Genomic DNA, 14,103 nt, shown 5'->3' with positions numbered 1-14,103 from the left:
ATGGAGAACACGGATGTGCTCCCATTAGAGTCGTGACAGTAGGTATAGTGAAGCGACCTAAGCTTCGCGGTTTTCTGGAGGCTGGAGCTTCGCTCTCTGGAATATTCTCCATGAGCTAAAAAGGTGCACTAGTGCCGAGGTCACTGTGCAAGCGAGTCTGGAGCCGTTCGTTCCGCACTCCTGGCCGAAACACGACCCTCGACAGCTGAAACTTACAACGCCAGGACAGCCCCGACACCAGCGTCTTGACGATGTTTGGTAGTCCTTCTCGCATGCTCACCGTGACGCGATTAGCCCAGCGCCACACCTCCGTTGCGCATTGAACGAATGATGGTGCCCATTAGCTCCGTGCCCCTGGCGGCACTCCCTATAGTATCAGCGTCTGAAGCCTGCGAAGTTAACTACAGTGGCGAAACGGTTTGGCGTCTGAGGGTGATGAAGAAACGACGAAACATTGCAATGCTTTTGCAAAATCAATATAGGCGTTCATGCTCGCTAGCACTTACTTTCTTTACTTGACCGTCGTCATTCCAACTTTCTCACGCAAGCATACAGTAAGATGGCGACTTTTCTCAACTCTCCAAACACACCTAAACCCGCACACACATTCTACCATGATGACAGCGCATCTCGAAGCCACAAGGCAAACCTGTCTGGCGCAACCATGCTGGACCTGTTGAGTGGTCCGGAAGGATCCATCGCCGCAGCCTATGAGTCCTCGAGCGTGCACCAGCGTTCTTCCAGGTCAAGGCGGCCTTCCCAAACGTCTATTACCAAGTCTCAATTGCACCAGACGAACCGCACTCTGATCGAGATCATTCACAATGTCCAGGCCGAGCTAGCGACACAGAGAGAGGCTATGCTTGACATGCAAACACGAATTCTTCAGCTTGAAAGCACCTCACAGATATACAACCAGGACCTTGCCCCGCGTCATACAATCGCCGGACACCGCAAGCGGTCTCAGATCAGGAGTGCAGAGGGTGCTACGCGCGAAACGCAGGGACGATGGGACGCATACCAGAAAGATGTGGACATGCTTGGCCCTCCTCTTATCGCAAACGAGTTTTGGAAGTCACCTAGCCGTTTCTCTGGCTTCAACTTCAACTTCGATCTACTTGAGACGATACCGAAGTCTCTATATCCATCTCCTCCAGACGTAGATGACGTCCCCAGTCTTTCTCCAGATGAGCAGCCAGAAACATACACGCCAGGGCTTCGCCGGATTCCCACTAGAATCACCCGAATCAGGACAGCGGATCCTACTACCATGTATCACGATGCAGTAAGCGACATTAGGGAACACGTTGTCGAGTTTGACAAAATCAAGATACCCACCGCTCCTAAGCTTCAAACGCCACCACGAAGCGCACGCAGCAAGTTGACATCGATGAACAGCCAGGATGACGAGATCACAGCGTTGCCACGGATTCCCTTCCAGTCCACCGCAACAGTACAGAGCTCGCATCGTAGCTTGATGGGTATCAAGAGCTTGCTTCTGTACAGAACTTCCTCGAGGAGTCAAAAATCTGACTACCCTCCATCGGATCATCGACGTTCCGGCTCTTCCTTACGCTGCTGAGTGCCAAGATGGTATCTTTGCGCAAAGTTACGTTGGTATTGGTAGCAAGAGAGCTGGCGAAGAAGGTCAATATGAATTAGGGTCGAAAGGGAATCGTTCGCGACAGACGTGTAAATGTTATGAGGAATATATGTACGGTGTGTCGCCACCGCCGTTGGTCTGGCCCACAGCTTCCAACGCTTTCTTACAAGTTGAATGCACCACTTCGGAAATAGTCCAGATCAATGCAAACGATAGATCACCTAGATACACTCTCTCATCGTGACCGCGAAGTGACACATGCATGACCTCGCTGACGAGCTAATAGCGTGAACATGCCTCGGAGTTAAGGCGGCTTGGCATTTCTCGCGCTTTCCACCACGCAAAACGTCATTACCCGTTCGCATATATCATCGCTCCGCCTGCCACCTTTTTATCGACAAGCACACTGCAAAGGCGCACACACATCATGGCGTCCCTCTTACGGAGACCTTTCGCCATCACGGCAACATTGCGACAAGCATCGCCGAAAGCACCGCAAACTCTCACGATCCGCGCCTTCCACAACACGCCACTCAGGCAGCAGCCGCACTTCTTCCGCCCCGCAAAGCCCACGGTATCGACATCGCACAATGTTTCCAGGTTCCAGCAAGCGTTCCGACGCAGATACCAGCAGGCCGCATACAATCCGATGGCGCAGGGAGACATGCGACAGCGTCTGCTGTACGGAGCTGGTGAGAAACAGCCATGTACGAACTGATGGGAGACATTTACTGACTACGTACGCCAACGTTAAAGGCATTTTTGGAGCGACATTACTCGGAATCAACTTCATCTTCAACCGCGAGACCCGCGAGGACGGCGGCATGCCGCCATTTGAGCGCGAATACCTCAACGACACCTTCATGCACACTGGCCTCGGTATTGGAATGATTGGCATTGCTGCCCGCGCGCTGCACATGAACGGCTGGAGCTTCAGGCTTATGAGCGCGAACCCGTGGCTGGTACTTGGAGTTGGCCTGGTCGGAAGCATTGGCACAATGTATGGCACCATGGCTACCTCGCCGTCTAAGTAAGTGTGGATATCGCCATTGTATTATAGAGTGGATTTGCTAACCTGACGCAGCTACGTCCAAAAGTACGCTCTCTGGACTGCCTTCAACGGCACACAAGCACTCCTCCTGTCGCCCCTCTTCTTCATGCACCCTGCAATCCTCGCTCGCGCCGGTCTCTATACCGCCGGAATGATGGGTTCAATCGCTTTCGTTGGTAAGTTGTGGCCCGTACGAAGTACATGTGAGACATATACTGACTGTGTATCCTCAGGTGCGACTGCAAAGACAGACAAGTACCTCTACCTGGGGGCACCGCTTTTGGGCGGCGTGGCCATTGTGGCGCTCTCTGGTCTCGCTCCACTCGTCATTCCCGCCACCGCTGCCCGCACACTTATGTTCACCGAGAACATCTGGCTATACGGCGGTCTCGCCGTCTTCGGTCAGTGCTTTTTTTGTACAAATTGCCTGTGAGGCATACACTGACATAGATATATAGGTGGCTTCACCCTCTACGACGTGCAGAAGGTGCTGAACCATGCCCGCCAGGCTGAGCGTGGTTTGATCCCCAAGGATCCTGTCAACGAGTCCATCTCGCTCGAGTTGGACTTCATCAACATCTTCGTCCGCATGGTCCAGATTCTGGGCATGAGCCAGAATAGGAGGAAGTAAACATCTTGCGATGATGGTATAGGGAAGCCTGCAGGTTCCTTATGAGACTTGCACCTTCTTTGTGTTCGTTGAATGTGCTATGAGTTTTGGCCATAGCTGTATATAACTCCTCTCTTTGGGCTTTCTGCACTGATACATACCACAAATGAGAAAAAACAGTTGAAATCATTCTCTCATATACGTCTTTTGTATTCCCTAGTCGACTATGGCCCGTCGCGCTGTGTCTGTAACTCTGTTCGATATCTGTCGCCCTGGGCCACGCTGAGGGATCGAAGCCTTCGCCGGCTTCCCTTGTATATCCTGAGACAAAGCTTCAGTCGCATGCGTTTGCCTGCCTTCTCAGCTACACTTGGTCTGATAGCTTGCTGCTACTGCAGCGGTAATCTCATCGCAGAGTGCTTTCAACTTGTTCCGATCTTGTAATTTGGGTAGTGTAGGCGCCCATCTCAGCCATTCACCCACCGCATCTCTGAGGCGTCCTCGGTGGTCTTTTGTAGAGATATGAGCAACGCCAGTTGCAGGATCATCGGAATTCGGAGGAACAAGAGCTGCACCGGCACGAATCATCATCATCGTTATTTCAGCATCCTCCACAGCGCGCTTATCCTTGGTAATGACCATGTAATCTGACCCCATCCATGCTCCCCAACAAGTTCTCATCTCATCCCCAGACAGTGCGATACTGTCGTTCGGATTGCTGCCAGAACGGATTAGAAGATCGATCATACCCGGCGAGCATGGGAAGAAACCCCGAATATAGATCCTTGCAGTTGACAGTGGCTTGATGAACGCGTGATATAAAAGTCTGTGTTTTGAGCTTTCTGAGTGGCTGTTCAGCTTCCGGAGGGCGTTGAAATTTCTCAGGTCGTGCCTTTGGGCGAAAGTTGTCAAGTCGAACTCTATAGCCAGTAGAAAAGCGTTTGTGCCCAGTGATGAATCGAGAATGGGTGAGAGAGATGGGATATTGGCGTTTGCTTCATATTGAAGCGCAAAGGCGAGACGGTCGAGTAGGCGGGACATATTCGAAGGCGAACTCTGTTCCACCTCCCATGCATAAGCCAGGGCTCTCCAGAAAATGCCATCACTCTTGACGGCGCCTCTCATCTGGTTGTAGAGGGTGTAGCACGATATATACGCCAACACTGTGTTGGCGTCGAAATCGTGGTCGACGATTTGCAGGCAATCCAACCCCCAAATGTTCGGAGTACTGAGATACTCGAACACCGTGCGGTGCATGAACTCGACATAAGAATCGTGTTCGTCAGTGGATGTATAGACCTCCAGGAGTCCTCTACACCGACTGCGCAGACGACCCTCGAACCTCGTAGTCAGTGCTTTCTTCTCTTCAAGGGTAGGTGTTGTGAATTCTCCCATTGCGCATGCCCTCATATCCTTTTCATGGGCCCAGGCTAAATTAACGGACGACAGTTCCGGTTGAATCTCCAGTGAGCGACGGATGTAGCAGACTCGCAGGAGTTGCGCAGCCTGTTGAAGGTAGCGGGTGGGAAGACCATTGAGTATGTGACGGAAGAGATTTTCGAGCTCCGCTGGTAACTCATCAACGCGACGTCGTAGTTCCTCCACGCTATCGTAGGCCTCAAACCCCTCGAGGAGCGCGCGGCATGCAAGCACAACCCATAGGAACACACCGTCGGCTTTGCTTCGTATATCATTCACCAGTGTCTCAGTAGTCGCATCATTGTAGTTTGCGGAATAAGTATGTGATCGCAAGGCGTCGCTGACGTATGTGCTGATATCCGATGCCGTGAGGTCCTGCAATCTCAACTTGGGTGCTGATGAGAAGGCTGCGACACACGTGTCAATGGTCCTACTAGACACAACGATCTTGATATGTGAGCTAGTGATGAGACTTTTCACGAATAATATGCCATCTCGGTGATTGCCACTAAACTCATCGAGACCGTCGATGAAAAAGGCGTAAGCACCAGCTGTCTTCTCAGCGCTGAGTCTTCCGAACGCGTTCTTCATTTCGATATGTGATGGAGTACTCAGGTCAAAAGCGCCGCTTCGAGCCTCTTGCCACATATGGGGAAGTACTGTAGGAATCAGGGCTGGGTTCTTCGTTAGAACATGGTACAGTAACCCCCGAGCAAGACCTTCCTGTGAGCTCTGCTCGGAGGATCCGATGTTCCACAGGAAGAACGAGGTCCCGGTCAGTTTCCTGTGTCCCGCCCATGTATGTAATGAAGACATTGTCTTGGGATGGTTGTAGAGAAACTTCTGACGAGTTGAAGACATGATTAGTATGCATTTCAAGTGCATATGGGGAAGAAACATGACTAACCATGAGAGTAGATTTCCCGCTGCCAGGCTTACCGTGTATCCAGTAGATGCCACGTCCACACCGTAACCACTGGTCTAAATTGTCCCACACAGCCCCAGAAGCGGGTGGATTGATGGCCCATTCCAGAGTTTTGGAGTGAGCCTCAACGATGTTGTTTCCTCTTTCGTCGATCAAGCGAAACCAGAGACGGTTTAGAATCAATTGCGTACACCTTCGCTCTATCGTTTCTTTTGTGACACTGACCAGATCGCCGTTGTCGATTACAGAAGCATCCATTACCAAACTCAGCTCTTGAACGCTGTGCATTGCTTGAATCTCCCGCTTCAACACGGTGTGAGTTTGAGTACAGGGTATAACTCGGTCCATATCCATGATAAGATTCGATAGATCTCTAACGAGACCTTCGAATTGTTCCTTGTCTTTGATGACCCACTTGATTTTATCGGAGAAAGAGAACGTGCTCTTACTCTCGCTGCATGGAATGTAACGCGAGAAGCCTGATTCATTAGGCTGAGATACCTGGTCACTGTACCGGTTCCAGAAGTCCAGTGACTGCTCTTGTAGACTTGAGGACAATCGATTGCTGACAGCCGTAGAGGATTCGATTATCTCCTTTGCGCCAGCTGGCCTCAATCCGTAGCGTTTCTGAAGTTTGAAGCCATCTTGGAGAAGCTGACGGATGCAAGTAAGACTGCTGTGCATGAGACGCGCGATGAAGGGATCATTTAGTCGTGTGTCGTATTTGCTATTGTCGTAGAGATTCAAACGGTTTGCCAGTTGTAACAACAAAGTTTTCTGGAAGTCGAGTCTTGTTGCAAGTAGAAGATAGTCTTTGCCCATGGACTCTGCGGTACCTATCTGTGACAAAAGCGTTACACAGTCCTGGAATACTCCGACTAAAGCGAGCGTTCCGATAGCGAGGCCAGCGACTTCCATCTTTGTCGCTCGTCGATTTCAGGAATCGGAGTGGCGATTCGTTGCCAGATGTGCGAGCCCAAGTTTGTGCGCTTCGCCAAAACGGTGGTTTGTGGAGTGTGCTCAGAGAATGGGAGCCAGCGTCGTATCTTATTCACGGTGCCCTGTGGAGGCTGTGCGGTCCCAGGAAGCAATGTTCTGCAGCCTGTATCGAGGGGTAAGCATGCGTAGCCCCCAGACTTGATCTGCCAGCGAAGCGGCCTCAGCTCACTGGCTACATGGTGCAACATCACCAATGCTACTTTGTGCGAAGGCAACGGTGCATTCCTGCGTCCTCAAAAAGGATTTCGGAATGGTCACAAGTGAGCGGCTGCGTTGCGCCAGCCTCTGCGCAATCTTCCTCATGCACCAGAAACCACCTGCAGGCTCAGCTGGAGTGAACGCGACAGCCCGCTCCTCGCGGCCAGGAAGCTTTGGGACGGAGGTGTTTCTATTCAGTGTTTTGAAATTTAGCAGAATCGCGTTTGAACAACCACACTAGCTAGCATCAGCTCGGAAAGTATGAAGCCTTCACCTGCCCATTGACGAGCTCATATGTGGCGGCTAGTGCGGGCGCATCTGATCTAGCGTTATGTCGCACATCATGTGGCTGACGCCAAAATCCATCAGTCACCTCGCGCTGCCTATATAAACATCTACAGAGTATTCCATCAGCATCAGGAAGTATAATCAGATAGCAGACACATTCCGCTGGAAAAAAAACATCTTGACCCCCACCACCGTACCATTTCATCCGAACACTTGCCCGGCTTCGGTATACCCATCTGGGCAGTCAGGCAAACGCCGCGATCGGACCATTGCTACTCCGACATGACTCGGAACCAAACAAGGCCTCCGGCACTGTATCCACCCAATTACAGTAGTCGGATCTGGGCGATCTTGGTACTGACCACGTGCGGAAGGGAAGAGTGCATGAGGCTCTGCTCCGTTATACGGTGGAGCATGCGCAGGGCGTTTGTGGAGAGCATGAAGCACATGACGTGAAATGCGCGCGAGGAATTATGTGTCGTTAGTAAAAGTAATCGAGCGTGGCACACATTATCCACAAAGCACGAGGAAGCGAGGAAATTATTGTTGTTCATGTCCTTATTCATTCATCGTATCTCGTGGTCATATGGACCTGTTTGGTATCATCATTGTGGGAATCAGCCAGCGGCTCAACCGCTTAAACATGCTCTGCACTGCAGACAAGATCTGGTTGAGAAGCATGCTCAAGCCTTCTCGTTGTGGTTGGAGCCGTCGACGACCTCAACTGCCTTGACACCATCCTTCTCGCTGTGCATGCTGCCAGACTCAATATCCTTGACAGGCTCAACGTTGGCACCGATAGGACCAGCCTCCTCGAAGTGACGACCCTTCTTCTCGGGGCCAAGAGCAGTAGTGACAGCAATACCGAGAGCGATGATTGCAGTCGCAACAGCCATGACTGGTCCGTAAGCGGGGGATTGCTCGCCCTTTGCAGTGCTGATCATAGTAGCCTCAGCGACGGCGTTGACGATCTGAGCAGAGGGCGAGGAAATCATGTTTCCGAGTTGGTAGGTGATACCGACGAAAGAGGAACGGAAAGCAGGTGGTGACAGCTCGCTCAAGTGGATGGGAATGACACCCCAGGCACCCTGGACAAAGAATTGAATCATGAAGCCAGATGCGGATAGACCACGCTCAGTTGTGGGGAGGACCCAGGCGGGGATGAGGCAAGCGGAGATCAAGGCAGCGCAAACGATCATGCGGCGACGACCGAACCATTGCGAGGTGTATCCAAGAATGGTACCACCGACACAGGCACCAGTCTTCATGAGGATAGAAGCACGGGTAGCACCTGCTGGGCTGAGATGCTTCTGCTCCTTCATGAAAGTAGTGTAGCTGTCCTGGCTAGTGTGCGAGTAGTAGTTGAACTGGTAGATGTTAGTGGCATTTCATTGAATGAGAAGTGGCTTATCATACCCAAGTCATAAGGATGATGCAGTAAACACACATCTTCCACTCCTTGCGAAGCATCTGCTTTGTCTCGGCCCAGAAGGCACCGGGCGCCTTCTGGTGACCAGCCTTCTTTGCCTCTAGGAACTGCTTTGACTCAGGGAAGCATATGCGGATGAGACCAACGGCGATCGAGAAACCGGCGCCGACCCAGAAGACGGTCTTCCAAGTGTTGGTCGCACCACCGACACCCAAGTTTGCGCAGGCTGCGAGGACGTAACCGAATGAGTAACCTTGCTGTAGGATACCACTCATAAGACCACGGGCGTTGACCCTGCGAATGTCAGCACTGGACTTCCATGTAGATCACTCAGAAGTACTTACGGGCAGTTCTCAAGCGCCATGGAGATGGCGTTTCCGTAAACACCTCCCATGAAGAGACCGAAGAGACTCCGTACAGCCAAGAATTGCTGGAAAGTTCCAGCGTAGATGGTAGCAACCTGGAGAAGACCCAAGATGATCATGTTGAGGACCATGGGCCACTTGCGACCGAACTTGTCTCCAGCCACACCGAACATGGCAGCGCCGACGGAGCGGAGAAGCAGTGTCAGGGTGATTGCCGTCGATATAGCAGTGTTTGATGTGTCGTAGTAGTCGGCAAGCTTGGTTGTCTGGATTGACAACGCGTGGAAATCGAAGGCATCGGCAGTCCATGCGAGGAATCCGACGAGGAAGTAAAGCCAATCCTTCAAGCCGAGCTGAGCAAACAAGCTGATGGGATTCTTGAGGGGCTCTGGCTTCTGCCACTCGCAGTGCTCCTCGCCGTAGTCATTGCGAACCACTACACGTTGGTCCCAAGTGAAGAGATCCTTGAGACTCTGCTTAGCGGTGGGGATGATACCCTTCGCCAATGGGTCTGCTGGGCGGTTCATGCTCGCCATGGTGTAGCTGGTAACTTGAGTTGAGCTTGGAGGCAATGAGAAGGTAAGAAGACTGCCCTGTATATGTAGGCGCAAGTCCGATCGCACTGCTGATTTCAAGATGGAGCGCGGGGGAGCTCAATATATACCCGCGATCATCTTGGCTGATCAGAACGCCTCGTAACAATACTATCAACGCCCATGTCAATCAGCCGCTGAGTCTTGATGCGTGCCAAGCTCTGCCAAGTCCGTCCGTGCAGTTGTTGTTGGACGATTTGCAGTGAATGTAACCATCTCCGGTCCGCCAAGAGCACTATTTCACACTAAGCCTTCCGGTGGACCAAGCTAGCGCAAAAACGCAAGTGACAAAACAGAACGAGTCCCGGGGTCGGATCGGACGTATCAGTGCGCTCTCTCAGAGCGGAGGAAAAGAAGTGGGTGTGACGATCCTACCACGCCGTTGACATCTTCCCCATGGGGTCGCCCTTTTGAATTTCCCGCAAACGTGGTAACTTTCCGACTACAGATTGCGCGACCACGTCACAAACAATTCGTTGATATGCGTAGTAGCACCGACAACCGTTCTGTGCTTGTGTCCGACCAAGCTCCGTAAGCGCTGGCGAAGCTTCCTCGCGAGACTTGCTCGCAAAGAAGCTTCGAGCCAGTGAAGCAGCCACAAAACTTGGCAACTGACCCCGCAGCGAAGACCTGTGCCGCCGCGGCTGCCGAAGCTTTTCTCGCCTCGTTGTAAGCCAAGCAGGAGAACGGCACATACGACGGCCAAGATGCTTCGTCGTCAGCCGAGCGCCCTTGCGCGGGCTTCTTTCAACACCCATCCTTTGTTCATGGAGGCCCGTGACAACGTCCCTAACACCGCGCCTTCAGCTATTGTTAGTGATGGGACAATACGCATCCGGTCAAACTGTTGGTCTGGACTGTTTTTGGTGTTATGTGCGGACTAAGCACTGGCGCAAGGCCCGATGGTGCGGCTTGCGGTCCCTGGGGTGGTTGGATGTTTCGCGCACGCGGCAGAGTGGACAGCAAGCGCGCACGAGACGTGAAGTGTGAGCGGAGACAATCCGGTCTTGGCGGTAGAGGTGTGCTGGCTAACATGACCTGACCACAACCTTGCCGGTGCGCGAAAAGACCAAATATGGTTCGGTAGATGCTCAGGATTGGACGGATGAAGGAGATATGTGGGGATGACGGCGGAGGCGATAACGTTTGGACGGGGGAAGGCCCCCCGTGTCCCTCGCTAAAACCTTCACACCAAGACTCCGAGTTCAAACGCCGAAACGACGACAATTACTCGCGTGTAGTCTTGGACGTGGTAACAATTGCATAATATCGTATGGAGTATCCACAGTCGTGGCCTGAGGAAGGGCGTGGGCCCACAGAGACCTCATCCCTCCACAGCTTTCAGCTCCAGGCCCGAGTCGTTGGCAATACGCGCCGAGATTGTGCCTGATTGAAATCCTGCGCAATAGTTGAATTCGGTATGAACTACCACTACCTAGCCGAAGATGTGCATAGCTCGAACGGATGCAAGCCACAACCCCATCTTCACCGGAAGACTTACAATGGTTAAACCTCTCAAGAGATAAGGGTATGTCTTATTTTGAAACGGCTGGCTTGACTTGCGCTCTAGCTAGATCACCCACTTGCGCATGCATCATGCATTCATCACTCTAACTTCGTGCAGATCTAGGCACAGCGGGGATTGGGGAAGGCGAAGATACCAAACACGGTCCTAGCAGCGACACCAATCACGCGTCGTGCGAATCCACCCGTTAGCTGCTGGCCCTGCATGAATGCGGCTCTTAGTTCGGATGTGGCAACTGCTTTTGACCGCGGCCGCAAATCCATGCGTCTACGCGGGATGTAGATCGTTCGACTTCCTCGAGTGGTCCGGAAACACTTCTTCTGGGCGATATTAAGTCGACTTGATGGAGCAAGACAAGCGTTGGCATAGTAGTAGCGAGCATTTAGATAGACTAGTTGAAGGCGTTGAGCATCGTATGATGAGTGTATGATGGCTATTCGGTGCCGTATTCCGACGAAGAAGTGGTAGTCACTGCCATCATGCCGATCGCGGTCACGACAGTATCAAACTCACTGGTATTCAGTTCCTCATCAGGGAAAAAAATATCGCTTCCTTGCTACGACGTCACAACAGTTCATTGGATAAGTCTGTTAATCGGAATACTAAGGTTTGACATCAAGACTCACGAAGCACCTCATTGATCATTCTTTACTCTGCTAAAAATAATGCCTACCCTTTATGCGCTCTTGCCTTTCGTTCTTCGCCACTCGGCCAGCCTCCAGCGTCTTACCACACTTCGCATCCCGCTTTGCTTGTAGCCTGGTTGCAACGGCGCGCTCCCCTGGGTTAGCTACGATGTTCTGCAGACTACTACCGCCAAGCAAGGAGTCGCATCTAGTCTTAGAAATAGTGAGCAGTTCTATGATCCTATCTATCCGGTATTGGAATGTCCAGCTTCGTGTTTGCCCTGCTGATTCCCAAAAATTATCGTCGAAAAAGTGCAGTACAGATGGCCCAACCCGGTGCAAGCGCTCTACAATACCCTCAATTTTCCAGCAAAGGATGAGTTTATCTAGAAAGAGGTAGTAGTTACTTGGCCCTGTGACGGGATCAGTCCAACGTCTCTGGAAGTCTTTGTCTTTGTTGCCTTGAATATTCTTGACGTTGTTGACGGCATCGAGGAGCTTTTGGACCCACTGCTGGTGGTGCATATTCGATGCTGGAAGAGTGTCGTCGTTGATGGGTAGGCTCCAATCATGTGACGGCGTGGCAGTTATAGCCTTGTCAAGTGAAGCAGATATATCGGACGGATGAGCGGGGCGTGCGTAGCTCTGTGGGCCTCGGTGAGTAGTAGGTGACGCAATAACACTATGTTGGTCACAATGTTGAGCAGAGTACTGAGGTGCGAAAACTGGGTTGACAGCTGGCATTCTCATCGTCATCGTCCTCCAGTTCCCCAGCCTCTCTTTCCTTACCTGGAACAAGATCATCCCGTCTATTCCGATTATGATGATAATTACTCCTCGTCTGCCTAATTAACAACGGCGCCGTAGCAACCACCATCTCCAGTCCTTCAGATTTAAGCAGATTCCCTCATCTAGTCTTGCTGATGCGCATCAGCTCACACACCTTGTCGACGCGCGCACCGAATGTGAGATCGCGGAACTTGTATACGTTCTCAAGCTTGCCTTTGTCGAAGACGTTGAGAGAGATGGGGCCTTGAGTGTGCAGGTTGTTGGCAATGGAGAGGAGGGCGTGGCAGATTGTGGTGATCATGGCTGGTGTGTAGGGGGAGGTACTGGATGAGAGGGTAGCCCAACGAAGGTCGAAATTGGCAACGGTGGCGCTGTCGATACATTGGGTTATGTCGGTGAAGGCTTCGTACAGCCGACGAATGTAGAATGTGCGAGCTGCTTGGTCTTGAGGAAACCTGCCGTCGTTTGCCAGGGGAAGATAGTTGCAGTGAATGACGCGAGTGGCCGCTGCTCGTTGGGTTTCAGCGAAGTTGGCGAAATCCATGCTTTGGGGTGCAGCGGTGGCAATTGCGCGTGTTGCTTGTATGGGAATGTTTGCGAAAGCAGAAAGTGCTGCTTATGGTGTTGTTGGATGCGCGGGCTTTGGGCGCCACGATTGATCTTGCATTGGCTCGGAGATTGGTACTGTTGGCTGCGTTGCCATGAACTGACATCCGGCTATCTTTTGTTGCGATATATCCCGCATGGTTTGGCCTTGCGGCTATGACTGTTCTTCCATCCACGGTGCTTTTGGTTTGGTGTGTGGCCGATAAATATGTCGTGGTGTTATCGGTGATGTCTGCGGTTCACAGAGCAAACCTTGAGATGCTTGCGCATGCTGGCGAGCTCTAGCAAGAGCGGCCATGGCGACCGCACGAGCATCCTGCAGTCTCGCATCAATCGGCTCTGTTCACGTAAAACGTACTTCCTTATACGGATTTTCTTCTTCATAGCACTGTAGCAGTTGCTGCTGCTGGCTAAAGCTCTGCTCCGGGAGAGGGAGTTGTCGGTCTGCCAGGACTCAATGTTGATATTGTCCATGGTAAAGTCATCAGAATGGACCCCTTCCGCCTTGATAGTGGCGAGAACTTCGGGATGAATGGCACCCATGACTTTGTTGAACAGATCTTCAATAGTCTCCTCAGCTTTCTGGCAGTATGGCGTTTTAGCAGTGTCTTTTACCCTCTCGTTAACTTGTTGAAAAGGTCTCGGATCCTGAGTTCTTCCACACATACTGTAGTCCATCATATCTGATTGTGGTTGCGGGTTCATTATAGTTGTGACGATAGTGTGATACTGTAGGTCGCAAAGAGCTGGTTCTGATCAAAGCTTGGTTTTCAGTTGCGTCCGCCTCAAGACGAAGTTGTACTGAATGACGTTACTCCAGACGCCAGGAGGAGGAGATCATGTGTTTACAAGTGACATGACATCGTGAAGCACATTTGCGGCGGTAGCGGAACATTGTGGTGAAATTATCGCCTGACAAGCGCAACATCGAGGTGAAGTCTCTCGCGACTGGGCACTTCGCTAAGTGAATACGTGGAAATAGTGCTCTCGTTAATGCAACGCCATCTCAATACAAAGGGAGGCGCGGGTGGCAAAATACGGATCGAGGGGATTTATGTATTGGTATATTTGTATATA

General features: G+C 51.7%; 5 protein-coding genes across 5 annotated transcripts; 2 read left to right on the top strand and 3 right to left on the bottom strand.

The window, feature by feature from the left end:
- Positions 1-185: 185 nt before the first annotated feature.
- On the top strand, positions 186-1,840 carry BKA58DRAFT_373437 (uncharacterized protein). Its single transcript, XM_046169224.1, has one exon. It carries the CDS (start codon positions 560-562, stop codon positions 1,580-1,582), a length of 1,023 nt encoding a protein of 340 aa, XP_046031389.1. The 5' UTR covers positions 186-559; the 3' UTR covers positions 1,583-1,840.
- Positions 1,841-1,946: 106 nt separating this feature from the next.
- On the top strand, positions 1,947-3,453 carry BKA58DRAFT_373435 (inhibitor of apoptosis-promoting Bax1-domain-containing protein). The gene is made up of 5 exons (XM_046169223.1): positions 1,947-2,295; positions 2,360-2,633; positions 2,688-2,830; positions 2,888-3,055; positions 3,113-3,453. Exons 1-5 carry the CDS (start codon positions 2,031-2,033, stop codon positions 3,283-3,285), a joined length of 1,023 nt encoding a protein of 340 aa, XP_046031388.1. The 5' UTR covers positions 1,947-2,030; the 3' UTR covers positions 3,286-3,453.
- An 86-nt stretch (positions 3,454-3,539) lies between these two features.
- On the bottom strand, positions 3,540-6,572 carry BKA58DRAFT_20672 (prion-inhibition and propagation-domain-containing protein). The gene is made up of 2 exons (XM_046165955.1): positions 5,591-6,572; positions 3,540-5,526 (listed from the first exon to the last, which is right to left on the bottom strand). Exons 1-2 carry the CDS (start codon positions 6,524-6,526, stop codon positions 3,625-3,627), a joined length of 2,838 nt encoding a protein of 945 aa, XP_046031387.1. The 5' UTR covers positions 6,527-6,572; the 3' UTR covers positions 3,540-3,624.
- A 965-nt stretch (positions 6,573-7,537) lies between these two features.
- Positions 7,538-9,637, bottom strand: BKA58DRAFT_20651 (carboxylic acid transport protein). The gene is made up of 3 exons (XM_046165954.1): positions 8,867-9,637; positions 8,510-8,816; positions 7,538-8,460 (listed from the first exon to the last, which is right to left on the bottom strand). Exons 1-3 carry the CDS (start codon positions 9,421-9,423, stop codon positions 7,777-7,779), a joined length of 1,548 nt encoding a protein of 515 aa, XP_046031386.1. The 5' UTR covers positions 9,424-9,637; the 3' UTR covers positions 7,538-7,776.
- Positions 9,638-12,538: 2,901 nt separating this feature from the next.
- On the bottom strand, positions 12,539-13,731 carry BKA58DRAFT_434259 (uncharacterized protein; the record flags this gene model as incomplete). The annotated part of the gene is made up of 2 exons (XM_046173255.1): positions 12,539-12,965; positions 13,385-13,731. 2 exons carry the CDS (start codon positions 13,729-13,731, stop codon positions 12,539-12,541), a joined length of 774 nt encoding a protein of 257 aa, XP_046031385.1.
- Between the last annotated feature and the right edge of the window lie 372 nt (positions 13,732-14,103).

This window comes from Alternaria rosae (genome assembly GCF_020736505.1).
Source record: "Alternaria rosae strain MPI-PUGE-AT-0040 chromosome Unknown BKA58scaffold_1, whole genome shotgun sequence".
In the NCBI taxonomy this organism is placed as follows: domain Eukaryota; kingdom Fungi; phylum Ascomycota; class Dothideomycetes; order Pleosporales; family Pleosporaceae; genus Alternaria; species Alternaria rosae.
Note: the sequence above shows the minus strand (reverse complement) of the source record. Positions and strands in the feature narration are given on the sequence as shown.